Below are 23,319 nucleotides of genomic sequence, written 5' to 3'. Positions count from 1 at the left end.
ATCACTTGTGTCCCTAGTGCATCATCTACCTCCCCAAATTGCCGGGAAGCAAAAATTACCGTATTGTAGATAACTGTATTTGTAGAGTTTCTTTCTGTGCGTGGGGAGGGAATGAAGTAATCTGTTCCATCAGCTTGTAAAACCGAACTAATTAACAGACAATCAGCATTGATTGAGACAGCTGCATTCTTTACTGAGGGATTGTAAACACAGAGTCTTCGCAGGATTGTTTTTACTGCTCTAAAGTGCAAGAAATTGAAATTATATTTGATAGCCAAAATTAAGGACTTTTTAGTGACAGTGTATCGTAGCAAGGTTGACAGTGCCACTGCAGCTAAATCTGTTGTTTTCATTATAGTGCGATTTGTCACAGTGGATAGTGGGGGAATTCTATAAATTATCACCAAAGAAGTTTTTTACGGTTAAAAAAGTATTTTAGCTGTACTGTCTACCTTAGTTGTGTTCATGGAGCAAGTAGGCACCGGCCGTCCGTAGTTCAGTGCTCATCCTGGTAGCATGCCTTTCACTGATTCTAAATGCCAGATTCGCAGTATTTAAAAAATATTTTATGTAAGCCTTTGTTAATGCATGATTTCTGGAAGGTCTTCGTAGTAATTCCTGATATACGGTTAGGGTATGCTACTAGAAATGCTGATTTTGGAAAAAATGGACGGTCCATGTTAAAAGTATGATACAGAGAATAGTACTTCTGGGTCTGAACTGGCTTGCAACTTCATTAACACGAAGCGTGTTATTTTTTGTTCTGTGCTGTTACGTGTGCTGTCACCCCCAAGCCAGCCTCCCTGTGACTGTACATCAGCTAATTTTACTTCGTGAGTCAATTCTGCTATTTTCCTTTTCATGTCACAGAAAATGAGCTTAACTAAGTACTGCAATATGTTGTTGGGAAACACCTAGCTAGAAGAGGCATTCTGCGTTCCACCGCCTCTGCCTCGTGATTTCACTTCGGTGCAAAGTGCGATGCTTATGCTGAGCTGTAATCGTCCGGATAAAATATGAAAACCCATAATAATTTTCTGAAAGGCTTCAAAATCTGGTATTCTGTTTAATCGTCCAAAACGTGTAGTGCTTGCTATCGGTATTAAATGCCAGACGTACGTTTATGCCATCGCATGTTGTCATGCCAAGCTGAGTCATTATTTGGGATTTAGATCTGAAGGAATATTGAGAGGCCTAAATGGGACTTCAGTAGCAGCAGAAACCTAAAGAAAGAAAATGTTGCTTTCTTGTTTCCTATTTATAGCTATAATTTTTTAGAAAACATCCACCGATTGCATTCACAGGCAACGTCTCAAGAAAGCTATATTTTTCCCATCATGGGAAAACGCGTAAACCTTACGGCGTGCCCAGAAAGTCAACAAACCCAGACCAAGGGAGGAAGCACGTTAGTCAGGAGTCAAGGACCGTTCCCTGAAAACACTCTGCCAAATACTCTTCCTGCTTAAATTGTTTATCAAACAGCAATTTCATTTGCCAGTAAGTTTCTTCTGATCTTGTTTTTGTTACTACTTATTTCTTAATACAAGTTCCCTGTCCCGCTTCCTCCGCGGGGTGCTGCGGTCCCTCTCCTCGGCCTGCTGTCCCTCCGGCGGCAGGTCGTCTTCCCTTTTGCACATGCCTGTTTTTCAGGTTTTTAAACTACTAACCAGAAACCCCAAGTTAAGGCACCCCAACTTTCCAAACCACGTTTGTCATATATATGGTGGGAGAGTCTATTGATCTATTATACCACTTCTGCGATGTCCAAAAACACGAGAAGGGAGTGAAACGTTGAGGTGTTGTGTTAGTTCAAGTCCACGGTAATTTTTTCCCATCCCTCAAGGAATTTCTTTGTTGGAATGTGGTTTTAAAAGTATTTTTAGGTTGCTTTTTCAGTGTGTATTTATACTTTTGTTGGTAAATATTTTATGTCCAAATGTTAGGAAAGAGCTTAAGTAGCTTTCAGGTTGGTGATTGCATTGGGAGACTGAAAGATTATCGAGTGGTTGTTGTGATGGGCTCCAGGGCGGACAGTTGGTCCGTCTGTAATGGTTAACCATGTTAAAAAAAATTCTAAAAATAAAATTAATAACATGTGTCGTCAAAGGAAAAATAATTGTGAGTTTTTGTTCTAAGTGACACTTAGTGTAGTTAGGATCTGGGTGAAGTTAAATGAAGTGTGCCCAACGAGTTTGTTTTCATTTAGAATAAAAACAAACCAAAAAAGCTGTAGTTTGTTTGTTTATTTTTTTTAAATAGTAAGTTCCCAGAACTCTCACTGAAACAAGACTGTGCGTGTGTATGTATATTATTGATTTATTGGTGGCAACCTGTATAGCAAGTTATCAATCCTGGTCTGTGTTACAGTATGTGTCTTGCTTAAAGCGTGGTCACGCTTCGTTTACTAGCAAAGCTCCGGCCGAGAAGGGGAGTAACTAAATACTTTAAATGATGTAACAGAGCTTAGTTAAAGGGCTGAACTTTTCGTTATTTAAACCACTCTTTTAAGACTACGTTTTGCTTTGATCTGTGGTCGAAAGAATTATTCAACGTAACTCATGAATCTGGTCTTCCTTGGAAGTAAGCCGTTAGCTGGAGTTGGTGGCTGTGGTTTATCACAAAATGGCAGCGTGATCCCGTTCCACCCGAACGCAGGGGCTGCCGCGGCAGGGGCTCGAAACAGGGCAAGAACAGCGCGGAAGTAGTTTGTAATTACTCATCAGTTAATTGCCTTTTTTTAAAAAAAAAAATTTTAAGGGCCAGAGCTCTTTTAAAAATTGCCTATTAAAAATGTGTTTTGTGGGGCGTGGTTGCCGTGCACCCCCTAGCTAAACCTGAGGGATGCCGTGGTCTCCGCGGTGGCCCCCTCGCCGTGCTGTGGTGGGAACCACGGTGACTATGGCTGCTGGTGCCACGCCGTGGTCATCAACGAGCGAGACAAAGCCAGGCAGATGTATTTTACTTTGTGTCTTGCCTCGGCAAAGTCTTTGCGAGCCACAGTGCGTTTCCTTCGGTTTCCCGTAACTTATTTTATTTGGCAGAAGAAGATGTAGTTTGATTCCCCACCACCCTGTAGCTGCTATGAAAGTCACAAATATTAAGCCGAAGCATTTTTTTGTTTCTTTCAAAGACATTAACTGGCATGTACATGATTAGCTAACTTAATTTTATCATGTAGGAAGCCATCAGCTGCACAGGGCAGGGAAGCTCGCTGCCCCGCGCCGTGCGGTCGGTCTGTCTGAAACCTGCCCTCTGGGGAGCCCCACTGCAGCGACCTTCACCAAAACGCTGCTTTCCGGCCTTTTCTGTTGTAGCTCTTGAAGCAACTGGTTTGAACTCCTGCTTTTAAGTGGAAGAGGGTGACAATGACAGTGTGGGCAGTCGGTGACGCTGTGAGCAGCACCCCAGTGGGGCGGGAGGGTTTGCAAAAGCGAGGGAGCCCTCTCCCCAGCAAACGCTTGCACTTTTTAGGAAATTTATGTCCTTCAAACGTGTAGTGAACTGAAATGCAAAACCTAGCAGAGTGTTAAGTGACTGATGGAGTGGGTTTGCTGACAGTTTTTTTTTTGCCAAGTATTGAAACCAAACTGCAAGGTCTTTGGGTGAGGTAATGGAAGGTGGAAGGGAATGGAAGCGCTGTAGGAACCGCGGTGCGGGTAGCAGAGCATCTGCCTGAGAGCACCTTTAAAGGCGGCTTGGAGAGGAGCAGGCTTAGAGATGGGGAGAGCAGCGAGTGCTCCGTGGGTCTGGGTGACGCACCTTCCTGCTGGGTTTTAGCTTGCCCAGCACTTGAGGCCAATGCTTCCTGCGGTGCGGTAGCCATGAGGTGAAAGTGGACCTGGTGGGAACGAAGGCAGAGATGAGTAACAGTCTGGTGTAGACGCTGACAAGCATGAGGAGGAGGAGGGAAGCTTTGGGGTTAGAGTTGAGGACTCTGTGAGTGAAACCTGAACTTCGTTTCTGGAGAGAAGTCGGAGCACATCGCCAGCAGTGCCACTGTCACCGGCGGAGGGGACCCTGCCCAGGTGCTGCTCCTCGGACCTGGGGCTGGTGAAGGCATTCGTCAGCCCTGAACGCCCGGGGTTTTGAGGAGGGTGGAAAGAGGGAACAAACAATGCTGGAAGGTGAAAGCTACCTTTTGGAACAAATAGGCAACGTTTCATTCCTTTCCTGAGCGAGCGCAAAAGCTTGTTAAAATAGGTCTCACAGATCTCTGGCATCACGGTCTTTATAGCTCTGGGTAGTCTGCTGTTCTTTGCATTTTATAAAACGTTTTGAATTCAAGGTGTAGAAGAAAAGACAGGCGTGATATTGTGTTGGCTGTGGCACTGGCAGCCTTTTCCCCGAGCCGTGCGTTTGGTGCTGGCGTTGGTATTTGTGCAGCTGGTTTACGCTGATAGCGGCTGCCTTGGAAAAGCCAGCACTGGCTTTCCCCTCTCGCAAGATTTTTTGATAGGCTTTCCCTACGTTTGTGGTAGTGGCTGGTGTTACTGTGAACAGACAAAGCCACAACAAACTTTTTTTACATTTTCTTTTTTGTAATAGCCTGTTAAGGTATCTTACTGATAGCTACATCGTCACCTCTGGTTTAGTTCTCTCTTTGCTTTAGTTCTCTCTTGGGTTGACTCACCGTCCAAAAGCACTGCACAGAGCACAAAATTTGTTCCAGTTAAAGCATGTTTAAAAACTTACTCGGAGTCAAATTACTTCAGTACGCGGAAATAAAGTGCCTTTATTGAAATTTCTTAACTAATTTTGCTGTGAAAGGTAGTTGCGTCAGTTTGCCAAATGGCAAAATGCTTCTTAAGAAACATGTTTTGTTTAACGCTTATGGGTTTTGATTATTTTTTTTTTTTCCTCTCCTCCAGGAGTGCAAAACACAGGTATTCTGGTCTTTGCTGTGTTGCATGTTCGTCATTCACTGCTGGTTTGTAAGGCCGGGGAAGGGTGGTTCTTGGTGTTGTGCTCTCCCTGAACTCCCTGATCTTTCCCTTTGCTTGGGTTAAGAAGGGGCTTTGCAGCGAGGCAGACACGAACTCGTTTTACAGGAAAGAAACTTCTTCCATTGTTGCATTCTTACAACACGTTTTACCTTTCTGAGCGCTTTCAGACTGGAATTGGTGCTTGCTTTTTGCAGCCAAAATAGATATTAACCAAAATTCCCGATGTCAGCTTTGTGGTTACTTCCCTGGTCATAATCCCAGCACTTTATCAAGCGAGCGTGCCTGCTTGTTTTTCCAGAGGAACACATCAAGCTCGCAAAACAGTTTATCATTTCTGAAATATTTCTGCAATACTTAGGTAATCAGTACGTAGGCTTCTGAACAGGTGAAAACTATGGGGGTTTTAAGATTGCAGGGTAGATTGCCTAATAGATCAGTTAGAGAAATGTAAAATTTCCCCGAGACAAGTAGGCTGTGCCTACGGAGACGTCTACATCGGTGTCATCGTTGCACCGAGAAATTTTCGTTTAATAGGAAATTAAAAATTGCAAAAAGCTACATTGAGATCTGTGATAGATCTGACAAATGCAATCCTGAGAGGGGATGAAAACAAAAACGAGACTACTGAAAACTCCTTTCAGTAGCTGATTATCATGTCGACTGGGTAACTGATTGAAATGATGATAAAGGGAAATACCTTAAATACACAGAAACAAGATTTCAGAGGAAATGGTTACTACTACATTTACGGGTAGAAAATTCCTAATCTACATGCAGTTGTGATATGTATCTATCCTTCTAATAAGTAAAATGAGGTTTATGGTGAAAATGTGCCAAGCTTAAGGCTTTTGAAGCCAAGGCATCGTGTCCGTGACTAGAAGTCTACCAGAAATAATCAGTCTGTCTTAAAGTTGTGATACATGTTTCTTGTTCCAGTGTGAGAGCTTTGTGGTAAACACAGCAGGGATTAAGCATTTTAAAATGGGAGGATAGCAAAATTTGGGGATACAGTTACATCGCGGTACTTGTGGATGATTATTACAGCTTTTTGTGACTTCTTCCATGTGAAATATAGGAATACTGGTTCTAAGCAGAGACTGAATACTAGCTATGATAGATTACGTTAGAGCAGCTTTTGGGGTGATCGTGGGATGCTGACGTGTGTTGGTTTCTTGTGTCCTGAAATCCCCGTGTCGGGGTGGTGGCCGTGGCCCTTAGGAGTGGGTGTCTGAGACGCGCGATGGGCCCTGGTGAGCGTTAGGGCAGGGGAGGCTGTGGGCGAGAGCTGGACGTGTGAACGAGTTGGCCAGAGCGCAGAGAAACGCTGGTTTGTGTTATTTATTCCATTCACGCTGCTTTGAACGGAGAGGAAGCACGGCTGTGGAGGAGCGGAGTGAGCGTCGCTCCTCAGCACCCTGGGTTCAGGCAGCTTCACTCGGGGCCCGTCTCTTGCTGCCGGGAGGGGACGGGGACAGGGACCTGCGCTGTCTCTGCCTCTGTCCCACCTTCTCACACCCGAGGTGATGACTCTAATTCTGCTGTTACCCCTCTTCCCTCCTGGTGATGGAGCTGCGTTGCAGAGTCGCGTGCATCTTTCCCACCATGGTGCTCCCAAATTCACGTTCCCTGTGTGTCCTTTCTGCTCATCCCCTGTTTTCTTCCACAGCATCCATAAAGCGGAGGGTGCTCGTCTTGCCCTGGCTTTGCTTTTCACACAAATTCTTCTTTTTAGGAGGCCAGGCTGGATGGGGCTTTGAGCAACCTGGTCTGGTGGGAGGTGTTGCTGCTCATGGCAGAGGCTGGGACTAGAGGATCTTTGGGGTCCCTTCCAGCCCAGACCATTCCGTGATTCTGTGGTTATCAAGGTCTGCATTCTGTAGGGAAAGGCATGTCAGCCCTAAAAGAAAACAACCTTGAAAACCGCCTGCAATGAAGCTGGAGGCTTGTAATTACTTGGGGTCAACCTAATTGCAGGTTGGTGTCGAAAGGGGGGTTCCACCAGCCCCCCTCCCTCCAGCTGCATTTTCCCACCTCCCTTTTGCAATGGTACAACACCTTGTGGCCGCGGAGGGGGCCTGAACGGGGGGCTGCCAGCGCAACACGAGTTAGGAGGGGACACGCGGGGGCTGTTTCTAGCAGGGCTGCTTTCCGTTCGTGGCTCCCCGCGCAGCCATGCCACCACGGCCGGTGGCACGGGGCTGGCAGAGGCAGAATGAACAGGGACGTCTCCCGGGGAGCCTGAAGGAGCCTGGAAATCCCGGCATTAGAGGAAGACAAACGCACTTCAAGTCGATTGTTGTTACAGTGGGTAGCAGATTGACCCTCCTAGTTTTAGATTTTTTTTTTTTTTTAATACTCTGTGAAAGAAACCTTTTAATGTTTGTTTTCTGAAGGTTGCTTTCAATGACTCCTGCACTTAAAAGCATAAGACTTTCTTGTGTCCTCTCTTCCCACTGCCTCCCTCCCACCCCCAATAAATTTGTTGAAATGGGTCGAAAGTAGAAACCCTGGGGAGAGTTCTTCAGTCGTCAGTGGCTTAGGCAGCGTGAACTGTGTCTGCCCAAAATCGATGGGACTTTGGGGCAAGGGGGACAATAATGGTCTTCTGTCTTCTCTCTCAAAATGTGCTCCAGATAGCGACTCGCTTTTTGCAGGGGCAATTGAACGGTGGCTATTTTTGGCTGGAAAGTTGATTAGCCGGCGTTGAATCGGTGGAACTGAAGCTTCTGGGCTTTGAATCCTTTCTGTAGCCAGGTCACCTTTGAGCCCTGCTTTCTGTTTGCTTTTCACTGGAACCTTTTTGATTTCAAAGGTGTGGAGGATGATCCTGAGACGTGGTCTCTGATTTTTGTTATGCTCTAAAGGACACTCCAGTACACTCCGTCTGCACACTATTACATCTCCTTTTACTCAATACCTACTTAGAGGCTGGTTGCAGTTCTTGGGAAGAGTCTATACCTTTATGTGTTACACACTAGTCAAGTTGGAGATCTCAAGTTTAATATTACTTACCCCTTAACACGAGTTTGCTTGCAGAAATAATGCACTGGCCACATTGAATTTTTACAAAATGGGCGTATCTTATGGGATTAAGTCACAAAAGTATGAAAAATCTGCCATTAATGCTTGTGGGTTGTTATCCTATGTGTATTATTGTGTTTAAATAAGTGAAACTTGCGTTGTACCTCGTTAAGATCAAGTAAGGAATTAAAAATGAGCAATTTTTTTGAATAGTTTTGATTTGGGGCTTATTAACTATGACCAACCTTGAAGACTTAGTATCTAGTTTTATATCCGATCTTGTACGAGGGGATGGATACCTGTTGTTCTTCAGCTGGAATCGCATCTTATGAGATCTGTGTGTAAATGCTGGGCAAGATCTGGAGCTTGTGGGCTTCAGCCCACGGCGTTAAACAGTTCAGTGTAGTGGTGTGCTGCCATTTCTCCTTGGCGATGTCTGTGCCTGAGATGTCACATGAGGAAATGTTTTGCGGTGAGAAATTATCAGGCCTGTTCCAGAAGGAATCCTGAAAGTAATGGGAAGGTGCCCGTAGTAAATCCATCGCGGCACTGGTATCAATCACGCGGTGAGGGCGAGAAGGTTATTCTTCATTTGCTACCTGACTCTTCTCTTCATAATAGCACAAAATATGAAATATGATTTATTTTTTAATCAGTTCTCTCTCTTTCTTGTCTCTCAACTTGGAAGTATAGGTCTTTAAAAGTCTACTTTTCCGTGTGTAAAGTTGCTTTCTAGCACTCTATATTCCAAAACAAAGCATTTGATTCTTTGGTCTGCTGAAATTCCCTCTTGCTTCATGATTTGTGTTTGCTTTGCTTTGCTTTAAATGTGTGCTTCCTTTTTAAATATAGTTTTCCAAGTTGCTGGCCGTACCAGATTGTTTATATTTTTTAAAAGCCTTCTGCTTAGCCGTTATATTGCTCTTTATAGTACTGCTTAACCACATTGGTTTCTGTTGCTCTTTTTTCTTGCATAAACTTAGCTGGGATGAATTTCAAATGTGGTTTATCCAACTGTTAAGTATTTCCCACTTTTCTGCAATAGATTTCACATATGTTACAGAATTCCAAACCAAGATCTGGCGGACATATTGCCCTGTTTTTTTCCTCAAAGTCAGAAATAGAGGGGTTTTTAAGCACTACAGTGACAATATTTAGGTCACTGGCTCCAGCATGCTGCCTAGCTTCGAATCTATTTGTCATGTTTAGCTTATTTCCAAGGATTAAGATAACTATGGTCCATACATATATTAGGAAAAAAAAAAGTCTCTTACTTTTATGGTAATAAACCTAAAGGGGGAAAAAAGTATTGATCCTTTTGAGTTGGAAACAGCAGAAGGCTTTTTTTTTTTTTCCCCTCTGGAGGTCAAACTGGGGAGGCACATAAAACACACGCACATCCATCCAGTCCCTCAAACTTACAGGATTTACCCATACAAAAATGCAACAAAGAATTTGGAATTAGGCTTTTTCACAGGATATTTAGAAAAAAAATCAGGAGCTGAATTACCTTTTACTTTTTATTTGCTAGTCATGTACGTTGGTTTTTTAACTTTTTTTATTTAAACTTGCAGAAGGGGGTTTTAGCAGGTGTCCTGGCGGTACCTGCTGTCTGCTGCTATTTCTAACACCTCTGCAAAAAAAGGCAGAGGCAAATCTTTTGTTTTCCCATTTTGTTTCCCCATACTGGGTGCCCAGTTCCACGAGGAAGTACGTATGACCCAATCACGGTCAAGTTTTTACGCTAACCATCTAGTAGTAACCAAATCTGCTTTGCTTTTCCTGTGGGTTTTGGGTGTGGTGGTGTCAAGAGATGACCTGGTCAGTGACTTGACTGACTACTGGGGACCTGGAATTAGACCCGACAGGAGGTCCCAGGCTTGGGTTTTCGGACTCAACTTTGGTCCATTACAGGTCGTTGAGTTACGAACAAATGCCAGTGGCAGGTTTTCTGGTGGAGAATATTGGGGTTTTTGGATGCAGGTGGGAGGCACGTTGGTAGAGTGATGTGATGAAGGTAGCCACAGAGGAGACCTGCTTTATGTCTTGCTCTAGCATGTTATTCTTACTTTTCATTAACTTCTTTTTTATAACCAGGTTTTTCTGCTTTTGAGTTAATAAGGGGGGAAAACAGTGCCAAACTCCTCTTAGGAACTCTTGGTTACAGCTCCAAGTGACTTGGGGAATGATGTGCATAGCTGAGTGGAGGGTTTAGCCTTTATTTTTTTCATGTTACGTGGAATTACTGCAGAAAAGGAGTAAACTGACACAGAAGATTGAGTACTGTTGGTTTACGCGCTGATTAGTGACCCGTTCAATTTGTTATGGTGGCACTTGGAAGCACAGCACTGAGTAAAGAAACTGGGATGGGGACAATGCACTTGGACGAAGCTGGGCAACGGTCTGCGGCTGAGCCGGAGCTTCAGCCGCGTAAAGGTGTTGGGACATAATCTGGTGTTCATCAGATGATTTTAAAAAAGATAGGCTTTGGGGAGGAAAGGGGAGATACCTGGTAATAATTTTAGAGGAATAGATTCCAATAGTAGGAAAAGATAATTTTGTACTCAAATAAGGAAAGACTTAAATGGAAAAAGAGCATTGCTGTGGCAGTATGGCATTATATCTAGTATGTAGTTTGGAATTCAGAGTCACTGAAGCATAACTGGTTTAGGCTGAAGTATAGAGTTAACCAATATTTGAGGTTATCATAATATTTTTTCATAGAGTAACTCAAAGAGGGAAGATCCAGTATCTTTGAAAAGCAGGCAGGTGAAAATAAACCTGGCTTGAACGTGTCCGAGGTGCGTAATCTTCACGGGATTTGGGAAGTTATTAGGAGGTGTGTATTGCGTGCCACATCTGCTATCCTGTGTAGTGTTGTGGTAAAGCCGTGAGTGCTTTTGTGGAAAACGGTGACATTTTGGTTGCAAGAATGAATCAGAAAGGTTGTAGAACTTCATCTGATGTTATTCAGGGGGGTCCGATTTCTGGAAGCTCGATGCTGTGTTCTGTACTGCTCTGTAGTCCAGCCGTCACCATACGCCAAATGACATGATAGACGTATGAGCTTTTGGTTTTATTTCTGTAAGAAACAGAGCTCTAATGATAGCCTATTTTTTTTGTTGTTCTTGTTTTGTCTTTCTTGACAGAGAGAGCTCGATGCCACAGCAACGATATTGGCTAACCGGCAAGATGAAAGTGAGCAGTCTAGGAAAAAACTTATCGAGCAAAGTCGCGAGTTCAAGAAGAACACTCCAGAGGTAAGGAGAAACACTGTTCCAGTCTGTTGGGTTTCTTGCAGTAGTACGTGGTATTAGACCTACATCAGTGGGCTTTTTTCTTAATGGTTTGTTTCCATTATTTTCTTGTACGTATTGCTAAGCCCACCATCGTAACTAAGACTGTTTGTCTTTGGTGGCTTTCTCATCGGGCAGCTTTTGCATTCTCTAAATAATGAAATACAAATTGATGTTTGTAGAGGAGGTATGAACACCAGCCTTCAGACAGGCTCGCTCTGTAAGTTTGTAATAATGTATAAACCTGGAGAATTGCAAAAAAATAAGTTCTTCTTCACCAATCCAAACTCTTTTAGCACTTGGGTGTAGAAAGTGACATTGCACTGCCTAAATAAATCTATATCAAGGGCATAACTTCAAAGATGCTCATTTTTCCATCAAAAATCAAATTAAATTTTGCCGTTGATTTCGCTGGAAATGCAACAAGGTCAGTGCTGAGCTCTTTAGAAAACTGCACTCGGAGGACGTGCGTCGCACGCAGCAGGTGGTGTGTGAAAGGTGTCGGGACCGATGCCGGGCACACCCCGGGAAGGTGAATATTGCCCGTGGGGAGCTGGGAGTATTTGAACTCCTCCATGCTCATGTTAACGTGTGCAGCCTGTGTGTCTGCACAAAAAATACATATAGAATGGTTAGAATGGAATAAAGGGATTTTATTAACTGTAATGAATGCCTAGCAATACGTAGGGTGTTTTTTGTGTGTGTGTTGGTTTGTTTGTTTAATCTGTGGTAGGTTCCCCCCGATGATTGCCAGCAGTCTCTTCCTCCAGGAATGTTCTAGGGGTTCCAAGCCCATTCCAGATACCTGACACACGAGTATCGGTTCCTTCCAAGTACCTCCCTGGGAGGGAAGCAGCAGGCGGCTCCTCTCACCGTTATCGCTGCTTCTCCGGCAGCAGTTGCTGCTTCGCTTCCTGTGGGTACAGGGGGAGAGATGCCGGAGGAGCCGGACACGGAGATCGGAGAGGGAATGTCAGAGCAGGAGTGACTTACGGGGAAGGGAGGAGGATTAACTGGTGCCCTGAGGAGGCTTTGCAGGGCAGAAATCGGTTCTGTTTGTGTGAAAAAGAGGAAAAATTGGGGACTGCAGCTTTGAAAGAACAGAAGTTTTAAAAAGGAACAAAAGAACGCGGTGAGTGAAAGCAGTAGCTCTGGGAGGGTGGGGAGTGAGTTGATTCCCTTTGCAGAAGAGAGCAAACTGTGGGGAGGAAGGGGAGAAGTGGAAGAATGTAGAGGGTATAGGAAACTGTACAAAATCCAGAAAATAGACTTCTGGGGCCACATTTTTAAATTGTTTGCTAGAAGCTTAAGCTCATTCTACAAGACTTACTTGAGTTTCCTGCTACCTTCCTTTTTTTCCTATGAGGAAAACAACAGATTCTTCAGAATGTGGCTGTAGCTGCCAGCTCCGAGCTGATACCGTGTTCGCAGGTTCGCTTCTGGAGGATTTCTTTTGGCCAATTTTATTTTTATGGAGCAGAAGGTTACTGTAGGGGAAAAAAACCCCAACCCGAACACTGCCCTTTTAAGTGCATTGTGAGAGGGCCCTGGTAACTCGGTGGGAGTTGATGTGCAGAGGACAATTAAATACTCTGTGGAGTTACTTCAAGAGATATAGTGGGGAAACGATATGCAATTAGTTCTGTCCAGGAAGTGAGCGGCCCCCCCTGTTTAATCGTTTGATGGTACGGTTTTAAATATACTTTTTTATAAAATATAGTTCTGTGGCCTTCCATATAATATTTTGGAAGAGAATCGAGGCGTTTCATTCATCCAGGGTCTAGGTTTAAAACAACGGCTCTGAACATCCCCAGTGTTGGGGGCAGTTTGGGTCTGTGCTGGATTCTGCATCCTGATCTTGTGTCCTGGGACTCCTGTGAAACCACGTTCCTTTATAAGGTTGCACGGTTTTATTTATTTTTTAGTATTCTTTCTTTCTCTGCCTTTTCTGCTGTGATGTTCTTTCTGCAGCGTTGTCTCTGGACAGCAACACAGCCTTGACTCCTCTCCTTTCTCTGACGGAATTAAAAGTGGGATCAAAGAATGAGAGGAAGGTATCTGAACCGTACTGACAGCCGGCTGTAACAGACCTGACGTGCAGTTACTGCTCCCAGGGGCGCGGAGGAAGGGGCTGAGGTGTGGAAGGTCTGGGAGGACCATCCTCTCCCTCTCCCCGTGGTGGACGCGGGTGCGTGGGGCAGGAGTGGAGCGGGGCAGTGTCCAGCCGTCCTGGGACGCCGCCCCCGTGTTCCTCTCCACGCCAAAGCTTGACCTCGTGCGCTCTGTGTTCACCTTCGCTCCCCAAAAACAAGGGAAGTCCGTGAATACTTCTCAAAGCTTCGACAGTTTTGGAAGGCAGTTGGAAATTAGCAGGCGGGGTTATTAATTACTCGACCTGATTTTTTCCAAAACTGCAGCTTTGTCTGAAAACCTACCCAATATGGTGAAAACATCCGTGAGGTGGACAGGAGATGCACAGTGAGCCACGGACATTTCCAAACTGATGCATTTTTGTTACTAAAACATCAAACATGCTCTTTTTAATAACAAAAAAAAAGAGTTTATTAGAAAAGTCGCTTGCATGCAGAACTGTTCTTCAGCTAAATAACCCAGTGTACAGCTTAATTTAAATTTCCACGATGAAGTAACAACTTTCTTAGTATTAAAAAAAAAAAAAATCCCCAAACCAGGAAGATGGAATTGTTAAATGTAACAATTTGTTTCAGAATCCTACTTTCCATTTTCTCTTCCGTTCTGCACGCGTCCCTGTCAGGGCAGAAGTGGTTTAGCCTGTTCCAGCATCTCTTTTCGGCGGCCGTAGCCAGTCTCACCATAAATCAGGAGACAAGTGTCGATTGCCTTGACTTTTTCTAGACTTCCCATAACGTCTGCTGCAAGCCATCTCCTGTGTAGCAGAAAAGGGTTCGAAAAAATTACTAGTGAAGTTGAGGATATTTACACTTCTGTTTCTTTTTACTTTAAAAAAGGTGACAGATCTATTTGGGTCAGTTCTGCCTTCCGTGCAAATTATCGAATTGCTGCAAAAGAAATATAATATTTTTGTGTTTATAGGAGTGACTCTAGGGCTTTTGGTATTTAAAAATGTTAAAATACTATTTCTGACCTGGCACATTGAGGGAGAACTCTGCGAGCCTTATGAGAGCAGAAAATTCGGTGGTGGCTGTTATATGCTGGAACTTCTACAAAGGCTTCTTAATTCCTGTTATTGCAAAAATACTCGTTACCTCTTCGCACCTGTAAGCAGTCACATCAGATCTGCTGCTCATAGATACTTTGGGATATTTTCAGTCTCAATTTGTTTTGTCCTGAGCAGCTACGGCAGAAGGCTGAGACTGGTCAGGAGATCACTTGGCACATCAATTTTACATGACTGTTACTTGGACGACATCTCAAAATATATCATGGGAATTGCCACCCTGCACCAGATGATTATTCTCTTACAGTGATAATTCCTGAACTATTGTGACTAACCGTGATACTTTTTGGGTATTTTAACCCCTGTGAAATTCTTGATCTAATTCATCATGTCCTCATACGCCAGTGCCAGGGTGAATAAGCAAACGTTTGAATGACCGTCTTTGGAGAATTCTTTTTTTTTTTTTTTTTTCCCCAGTTTCTAAAAGTTTCACAGGTTAATTTTTGGCACAAAGTGAAGATACTTGCTAATGTTGATAACTTTGCCTTTGTTTCTATCCAGATCCCTAGTTGAGTAACTACTTTCACTTACCTTGAAACATTGAAAAGCTTATCCGTCAGCGGTGCGTACTTTTAAGCTGGTCAACAGCAATGGTGAAAACTGTCAGAAAACTAATAACTGAGACTTTGTAAATACGTGATATGTAATTGTTAAATACTCAGGGAGAGGGAAGACAATAATACTTAAGCCCGTTTAACCGATAACTCTCCGTTGCTTTCCTTGATGATGTAGCCAGGTAAGCTGGGTGACGGCTGAGCTGTGTCGGGTGGCACCAGGCTCACCTGAAACACGGGTCGTTACCCTGAGCACGAGACAAAAGCCCAGCCGGAGAGCCCTGGGCCGGCTGCCCTGGGCAAATAAAATGGGATACTAGTTTTCTAATGTTCTAATGAGCTCTAAAAAATCAGGCAGATGCGACGCGCCTGCGTAAAACATATATTTGGATATAGGAGCTCACCCTGGGAGCTCGTGCTTTGGTCACCGTTGGGGTTTTTTCCTGATGGTGAGTTGAGCTGCTGATTCCTCGCCGTTGTTGCCCTTTACTGTTTCTGGGTTGCAGATGTACTCTGTTGGTGAGATTTAGAAAGTCAGAAATGCTCAAATTGACATCTGTATTTTGTAAAGCGGATTAAAGATTGGATCGGATCGGCAGAGTTATGGAAGGACGTGGGAGAGCCTTTAAACATAGACAGCAGAAGTATGTTCTCCATTTCAATAGTCCTAAAATGCCCTGGAAAATGGATTATTGGAAGGTGCCAGAAAACAAAATAAATGAGGGTACGAAAAGCGTATCTTAACGCTGACTGAAAGGATGTGGCTGCCTGCTGACCCCGAGCACTTTTATAAATAAATACAAGTTCTGCGGTGTGACAGCGATGTTGGCACCGAGGACCATCCGGCGCCGCGCTGGGCTGTGTATTCCCGTGAGCTCCGGTGTGTGCGTTGCCGGGAGTCGGAACAGCCGCTTCCGATGTATTTACACTCTCTGCATCACTTTACATGAGCAATGCTCTGCTGCCGTGTTGATCCCTACCGAGTGACGGTACCCACCGATGTAGAACTGTCTTTCATTGCTGCCCTTGATGCCTCAGCTATCGCCATCGTCCCAGGCCTGCTCGGGTACGTTTCGGCAGTGCTGCTGCTGCAAAACAGAAAGAAAGAGGAGTCTGTAGAATTTTTTTAAAAAAGTAATAGTTCTAGTCATGACATCACATAGTAGGTTGATCTGCGTTTTTAAGATCTGTGTTTTTTTTAAAAAAAAAACAAAACAACAAAACAAAAAAACTGCAAAACACTGTAATTGCCAGTCATAACTAACTAAAGGAAATGAGCACAGTTATTATGCAAGGGCTCAATTTTTTTAAATTTAAAAATCTTAAGTTCTTAGTCTCCAGTGTTTCTGGATCATTCTATCGAATTATCCAGTCTCTACAGCAGAAGATAATCAAATCAAGCTTAAAAAAAATGAATATTAATTCTGCTGGTTGAATTAGTCCTTGAAATGAGAGGAGTATTTTTCTAATGGTTGGTAGTGAATTGTGGTTGGTTCCTAACAGTCGACTTTGGTCTGGCCTGCGTAACAAAGTGAAAATAATAACATGCCTAGAAAAAACTACTGAAAATATACAGTCTCTTTGAAAATAGTTGATGCTCTCGGTGTCTGTGTGCATAGGGGTGGATATTGATTTGCTGCCATCTAGAGCTGGGTTGTTCTACTCCCTTTTTTAATTTATTTTTTTTCTTAATTCATTTTCCCAGCGTGCCTGACGGTGCGTAGTGTGTGGCTGTTCCTTCCTCCCCTTCCTCTCCTTCCCAGGAGCACGTGGGAATCCTGTTACTTTTGGGTCCTGACTCTGGAAGAACATACCTGATGTATTTCTGTAAAATTTAGTTAGCGTAATACAACTACATGCAGTTGATACAATTAGTAACTAGTAAATGTCTCCCTGCACGGTAGGGAATACAAAAATACCACCTTTCTATGTATTTCCTGACTTAAAAGTTATTTCAGGAAAAAGATGAGGAAGAGAAATGCTGCTGAAGTTCTCCCTTCCTTCTCTCTTCCCGTGACTTTGAGAAGGAGATTTTTAAGATATTTCTGTTAAGAAGAAATGAATTTGCAGTTAAGCAGTTTGTTCAAAAAGAATCTTTTCTATTAATGTGTATAACTCAAATGCAATTATCAATGTTCATTTAATATTATTGTAAAATTATTTTGTGTCTTTAAGAATCTTCATATATTTAAAACCTTAGCAGAGTACTAAATACATAGGATGCTCTCTTTACTGAGCTAAAACATCACCATTTCCTTCCATAAAAAAATAATTTTTAAGACCAGAGAAGTACGACGACAAAACCTTGCAGGTTTGAAATGAAGATGGATACCTTTCCTTTAGGATAACGGCACGTAGGTGCCATGCCCTCCCTTTCACTGTTTTTGTTGAATATTACCGTTTTCCGAAGAGGTTCTGTTTGCAAGGTAAATGATGTTTATGGTAATTTGTACTACATGGGCTCGTTCTTTCAAAAGCTAAATGAAGTAGTATATTATTATTCCGTGACTTTTTGCAGAGAAATAATATAATCTAGCTCCATGTCTTAAAATGCAGTCTCAAAACTAGCCTTCTGGAGTCGCTTAGGTTAAATCAGATCAAACCTTATCCTGGAGGTCCCTGATTCATGAGTTCTCAATAATTTTATTGTCATTATTTAATACACATTTGACTTTAGCATATTCTAATTGTTAATAGGAAAAACATCAGTGTTTCTGACATGCTTGTCTATATTACCGCCTCTCGCTGCCTTTTCACTTTATTGAAACTAAGGGAACGCTAAAAGAATTATAATTCACAGTTGCGTTTTTCTAGGATTCTCGTAAAACTGACCTCCATTTTTCTGCACGTTGGCCATCCTCACCACTATAATTACTAGACATTATTAATTTTTTTTAAAAGAATTATCTTTATCGCCCCCAAAACCGGAGCCAGACCCTCTGGCAGATGGCATCTCCCCTGCTGTTTGCTGTGCGCGCGTTACTGATGCTCCCGGTGGTTCTTGCGAGAGCCCCGTGCGTTGAGGAACAGCAAATCCAAGCCAGGAACAAACCTTTTTCAACACGTAAGCCTTTATCTGGCCTAAATTGCCCAATTTTCCTTTGGTGCAGTATAGTTGTGAATATTACCCCCCTCCCCTAAGCACTGGGTCGCTTTGTTGATTGAACTGGCATCCTGAATTCAGTAAAACTTTGGTTCTGGTGTGTTTTCCAAAACCAGGGAATTCTTGCTTTTCTCGGCAGGGAAGAGGTGGCAGCAAAGGCTGGAGCTGGGCGGCCGTCTGCTGGGCTGGAGAATTTATTAGGAGCGAACGGGACTTGAGAAGTCCTTGTACAAAACAAGGCCATATTTTGGGGGTTATCGGTATGTAGGATTTCACGGGCAACCGCGTTGCTGTACAACAGCATTTGTAAAGGTCTGAAATCTAGGAAAATAATTCCCTTGACCTGCAGAAGTAATGATCGTGCATTATATATATTATATATGCAGAGAACTTCAGTTTGAAGCGTTTTTCTGAAACAACACAATCTAGGGTGCTTTTGTGTTACTGTCTCTGTCTTGTTTTCTTTAAGAATATCCTTAAATCAATTTTCTACAACACATTTACCTCAAAAGTCTTTTTATAAAGCTGAAAATGTATGGGTGATTACTGTATTCAGGAGTTCCAAAAATATTCAAGAGGGAGACACATGCGATTCAACAGAACATGTTACAGTAGTTGAAGAAATTAATTACTCTGCAGTCACATGCTCCTAGTAATTTAGATTTATTCTGTTTAAGCATTTTTCTGGTTAAACGTGCTTGACAGTTGAAGAATGCATTTTTCTTCTAGCAACATCAGTTGCAGGGATTAGATTTCAGTCATGTCAAGGGTGCTGCATTTCCACTGCAGAAAAGGAGAATAGGGGATATTTTTGGTATTACCGTGGTTTACAAAAGGGACGCGCTTGTAAGCAAATATTTACAGATTAATCGCTCTTGTTAAACATTCGATGCTGCTATGAATTTCTCCTGTCACCAAGAAGGAAACAATGCAAAGCAAACAGTTTGTTTTTCTCAAGTTGTACTTGCCTTTGCTTGAACTTTCCAGCGTTGACCCATTTGGAAGGTGGCCAGAGCGAGCGGCCGGGGCAGGGGAGGGAGCGCGAAAAAGGGAGAACGATTTCAAGGTCAGAAATGGAAGGGAAAAACTGGGTCTTACAGGGCGTTTGTCATCCTTCCTCCTGAAGAACGGCTGTAGTTTAAATAATTGTGCGTTAAGGCTAATAACGTGACTTACTGAATGCATCCTTGGCTGGTTTTGAAGGGAAGATATTTCCATTTCGTAGCTGAAACAGCTGAGATCGTACTCGCTGTGGTACCAACAGTTAGCAGCCGTTCCTACGTTCCGTGTTACCGTACTTACAAAGGTAAGTGTAAAACTGGGAATTTTTATGTAGATCACGCAAAAAGACTTTGAGTGCTCTCACAGCAAGTCTGAGTTCACTTCCTAGATTTGCTTTGAGCCATTTGAACAATAGTTTGACTTATTTTCAAGATTCAACTTATAAAATTAACAGGCCAGCAAGATACCAGCCCTTCCTTCCTAAGTGTATTAACCAAAAGAAGAAATAATTGAGCATCTTCAGTTAGTAGTTTTCCTTTTTACTTTGTGAACAATTACGCTGCAAACCTTCTTCAGTTCATCCGCTGGACTACCTCAAAGTCACTCAGGTGTAATTAAAGGAACATGTTGTTCTCATTAAAATTATTATGTTGTCATGAATAACCCTTTTAATAATAGTTGCCAGTTACGAGAGATTCCTTTCATTGCCCTGACAGTGGATAAGTGAAAAGTTGGATCTGCTTGAAACAAGAGCAGAAACAATTAATATGTTGAGTGAAAATGCTCACAAACAAAGTGACTGGGTTACGGATTGTCATTGTACGCTTTGCTATTCAAAAAAAAACCCCCAAACAAACAAACAAACAAAATAAATACCCCAACTTTCTGCAGGACCACTCTTTTAGGGTCAGTTTTGGATGACGTCTCTAGGTAAATGTTTAGGGAGAGAAATGTTTGTAAAACTCTCTTAAAAGCTGTTTTCTTCCCAAAATGTTTAGGACGTTTTGCTTGCTTAAAACAAAAACAAACCAAACGAAACGAGAAAGCTTCCTGGTAACCACTTTTAAGTAAAGTAAACGACATATGAGGATTAGAGCAGTTGAGAGTCGTTTTTATTTTAGAATTCTTTTTGCATTAACACATCTGCAGTGTTGATGAATATATGGAAAAATGAAATTGTGCTTCTATCCTGCCGTGTCTCCAGTGTGACAATAAATCAACTTTTTTTCCTTTTAAAATGTCTGGCCCCGTAATTTATGTTTGCATAACCCATTACTAAATTCATAGTAGGTGTTTTAGTTGGCAGGCACTATTCCAGGGATTCAGTGGACCTATTTTAATACTGAGCTTTTGTTACTGTTCATAATTATGTGTAGAAATACATGCATTTTCTTAATTATAAAAACTAGCCTGCTTTAGCTTTGGATCTCCTCTTACTTCCACAAGACAAATTGTGCGTTAAAGCTTTGAAAGAATTAGTGCTCTTTGGACTTGAAAAAAGAAATAGGTTTACCAGGTTGGTTTTTTCCATTTTTGAAAAAACAGAACGCCAAAAAAAAGTAATAAAGTGCGAGAAGTAAAGTTGTGATACATCCCTAGTAGCATTTGTAATTTTGGAGCATTCTTTTATTTTATAGCCAAGTTGTAAATATTTAGGCCAGCATCAAGACAGTATGCAAATAAAAGAAGTTTTATTAATAACCATTATCTGGACCCTGGTAATAAATATGTATGACTCACATAGGAATAAACCCACCCAATAAATATAAAAGCCATACAAAACCATTAACAATTTTTAATGGACTTGCAGATGGAATAATTTAATGCAACTGTAGCTACTCAGGTTCCAGCTGCTGTAACTATTTCTCATCTGCGTGAAAGCTTTCGTCTGAAATACATTGCTACCATTCATGATCCCACCTTGTCTCTGTTTAAAACCATAAAATTGTGGTTTCACAGGTTTTGAAGCACTAATGCTTATTTATGCCTATATTTCTGTATTTATTTTTTTTTAAATTGACTTATTAAAAAGAAAGTTTTTATCAGAAGCTGCAGCACTAGGCCAGTGCTGGGCAGTAAAGATGGGGTGACTGGTCCACCGAGTTGGAAATTAGCTTTATGTCGGTGCTTTGCTGGTCTCAGATGCTTACCCAGCGCAGGAGCGCACGCGTGCCCGTTTCTGCAGCAGATGCTACAGGCCTGTATCCTTGATTATTACCCTTCAAGATTAGAGCAGTTAAGGACCAGCATGAGAACACGCCCTTCTGCCTAAATACGGGAGGCGATGGAAGAGTATCACCTGCTGCAGTTCGTAAATAAAAGCGATCCGGTTTGTTGAATTTGCTCATGTAGATACAGCATCGTCACGTCTTGTAAAAACTTCTGCTGTGGTTTTCTTTATGTTTTGTTTCCTACTGGGTAAATAACGGTGCTTTACAGGGTTATGAAGTGTATGGCAGGTTCATCAGTTTGAGCGTGGGGGGGCATCGGGTACCTTTTAATGGGCAGGATATCACAAAAGAAATTCCTGTGTATAGCCTGAATGCTGATAAATGATCTGTTCTGCGAGGAGAGGGGCTGGTAAACGTTCTGGAGTTTTAAAAGCTCATTTTAAACCGAAGCTTTCATTTAGTGCAAGATAGTGCTGGGAGTGCTTTTTAAAAACGCCCGAATGTGTTAAGACTTCTCAGTCCTGTTTGTCAGAAGCGATTTGAGTGCCGAAGAGCTGAACTCCCCCGTGCTTACCGTGCACTTTAGGGCATGTCTGCACCCGCGGTGCAGCTCTTCCTGGCCTGGCCGTGGCTTTCCAGCACGGCTCCGCGAGCTCCCCGGCTGCTGCCTTGGCTCGGAGGCGCGTGGCTTCCATTCAGGCTGCCTGGCTCAGCACGGCGTCGGGCGCCGCGCTGTATCCCAAGTTCAGAATGCCAGGTCTCTGAAGGCTTAATCAGACAAATTAACCTGTTGATTATCCCCTTTGCCTCAAACTCCCGCAACTGGAGCGGGCAAATAAGACGCAGCAGGTTTGGGGTGAAAACCAGAAATTAGAGGTAGGCTTGGAGCTGTGATCACCTGCACCCCTCGGCAGGGGCAGGATTACCCCGCATCACCACGGTGCCCATCAGAATGCCAAAATCGCTTTGCTATCTTGAAATGCTCTCCGTTGCTCCCTGCGCAGGCTTTGCAGAGCCTTCCCGGGCCGGGCAGCGTCCGCTGGAGCATCTTGGATCAGGCTTGCACATCCCTTTGGCACTCTGCGGCAATCCGCTCTTGCTTTCTAGCAAAACCCACCTGAGCAGTTGGTTCTGGTGAGTGGCTGAAGGTCTCGATGACGGGCAGCGTGTGGGCAGTTCTTGTGCGGCGTCACTGAGAAGGGAAGGAAGAAAAATGCTCAGATTCTTGAAATGCGTTTCTCTTCCATAATCGCTGTTGGAGAATACAGACAAGACACATTTCTAGCTTAAAAGGAAGAACTAACAGCAGTAAAAGTGAATTCTGTGTTGGCAGGGTTTCTGTCCGCGCTGTTCTGCTCCTCTCATCGAGCTGTGCCCTCTGTGGGGACGTTCCCAGTGCGGAGCAGCGGGTGTCCCGCGGGAGCAGGGTCCCTCCAGGCTGGATGGGAGGGGATGCTGCCGAGATCCCTAACAGTGTCCATCATGTGAATGCTGAAACTCGGCTTAAAATCAAGAGCTGAATGTGGGCAACAGCCCCCTGCAGCCCTGATACAGCCTCAAACCCTGGCATCGCACTGCGAACGGCACACATCGCTGCCCACCGCGCTCTTGGTTCATCCCTGCAGGTAAAATAAGGGCAGCAATAAAGAAACAAAGTGCTGCTTTGTTAGGAGAGGGAAGACAGTCCAAAAAAATAAATAAATCAGGTAACTGGTTGTAGCGGTTCTTCAATTAATGCTCGATAAAGCAATAAGCCAGTTTAAAATGTACTTTCAGTTACAGGAAAAGGCATATATTAAGCTCACCTGTTGAGAGGATTATCTCTGCTAAACACACTCATTTTACATGAGACCAAAATAGATCCTTAAAAAATTAATACTGAAATAGGTTTACAGCCGATAGAGTTTTCCTTCAGACCTGTTTTGTGGTGTGCTCCTCTGCTTTTTCAGGAATTTTAAGCATTGAAGGAATGAAGTCAAAGCTGCTGCTTGTCTTTGAAATGGATGCCTCTT

The 23,319-nt window shown here is 43.1% G+C and overlaps 1 protein-coding gene across 5 annotated transcripts in view; it reads left to right on the top strand.

Annotated features, from left to right (window-relative positions):
• CUX1 (cut like homeobox 1) overlaps positions 1-23,319 on the top strand; it is a 280,930-nt gene that overhangs the window by 40,766 nt on the left and 216,845 nt on the right. For all 5 annotated transcript variants that reach the window (XM_063341501.1, XM_063341500.1, XM_063341499.1 and 2 more), the window contains exon 2: positions 11,114-11,224. In XM_063341501.1, coding sequence (XP_063197571.1) covers positions 11,114-11,224 — 111 coding nt within the window. The remainder of the gene's footprint in view (positions 1-11,113; positions 11,225-23,319) is intronic.

The sequence above is a fragment of the Chroicocephalus ridibundus genome, chromosome 7 (assembly GCF_963924245.1).
Source record: "Chroicocephalus ridibundus chromosome 7, bChrRid1.1, whole genome shotgun sequence".
Lineage (NCBI taxonomy): Eukaryota > Metazoa > Chordata > Aves > Charadriiformes > Laridae > Chroicocephalus > Chroicocephalus ridibundus.
This window is presented reverse-complemented; position numbering and strand designations above follow the sequence as displayed.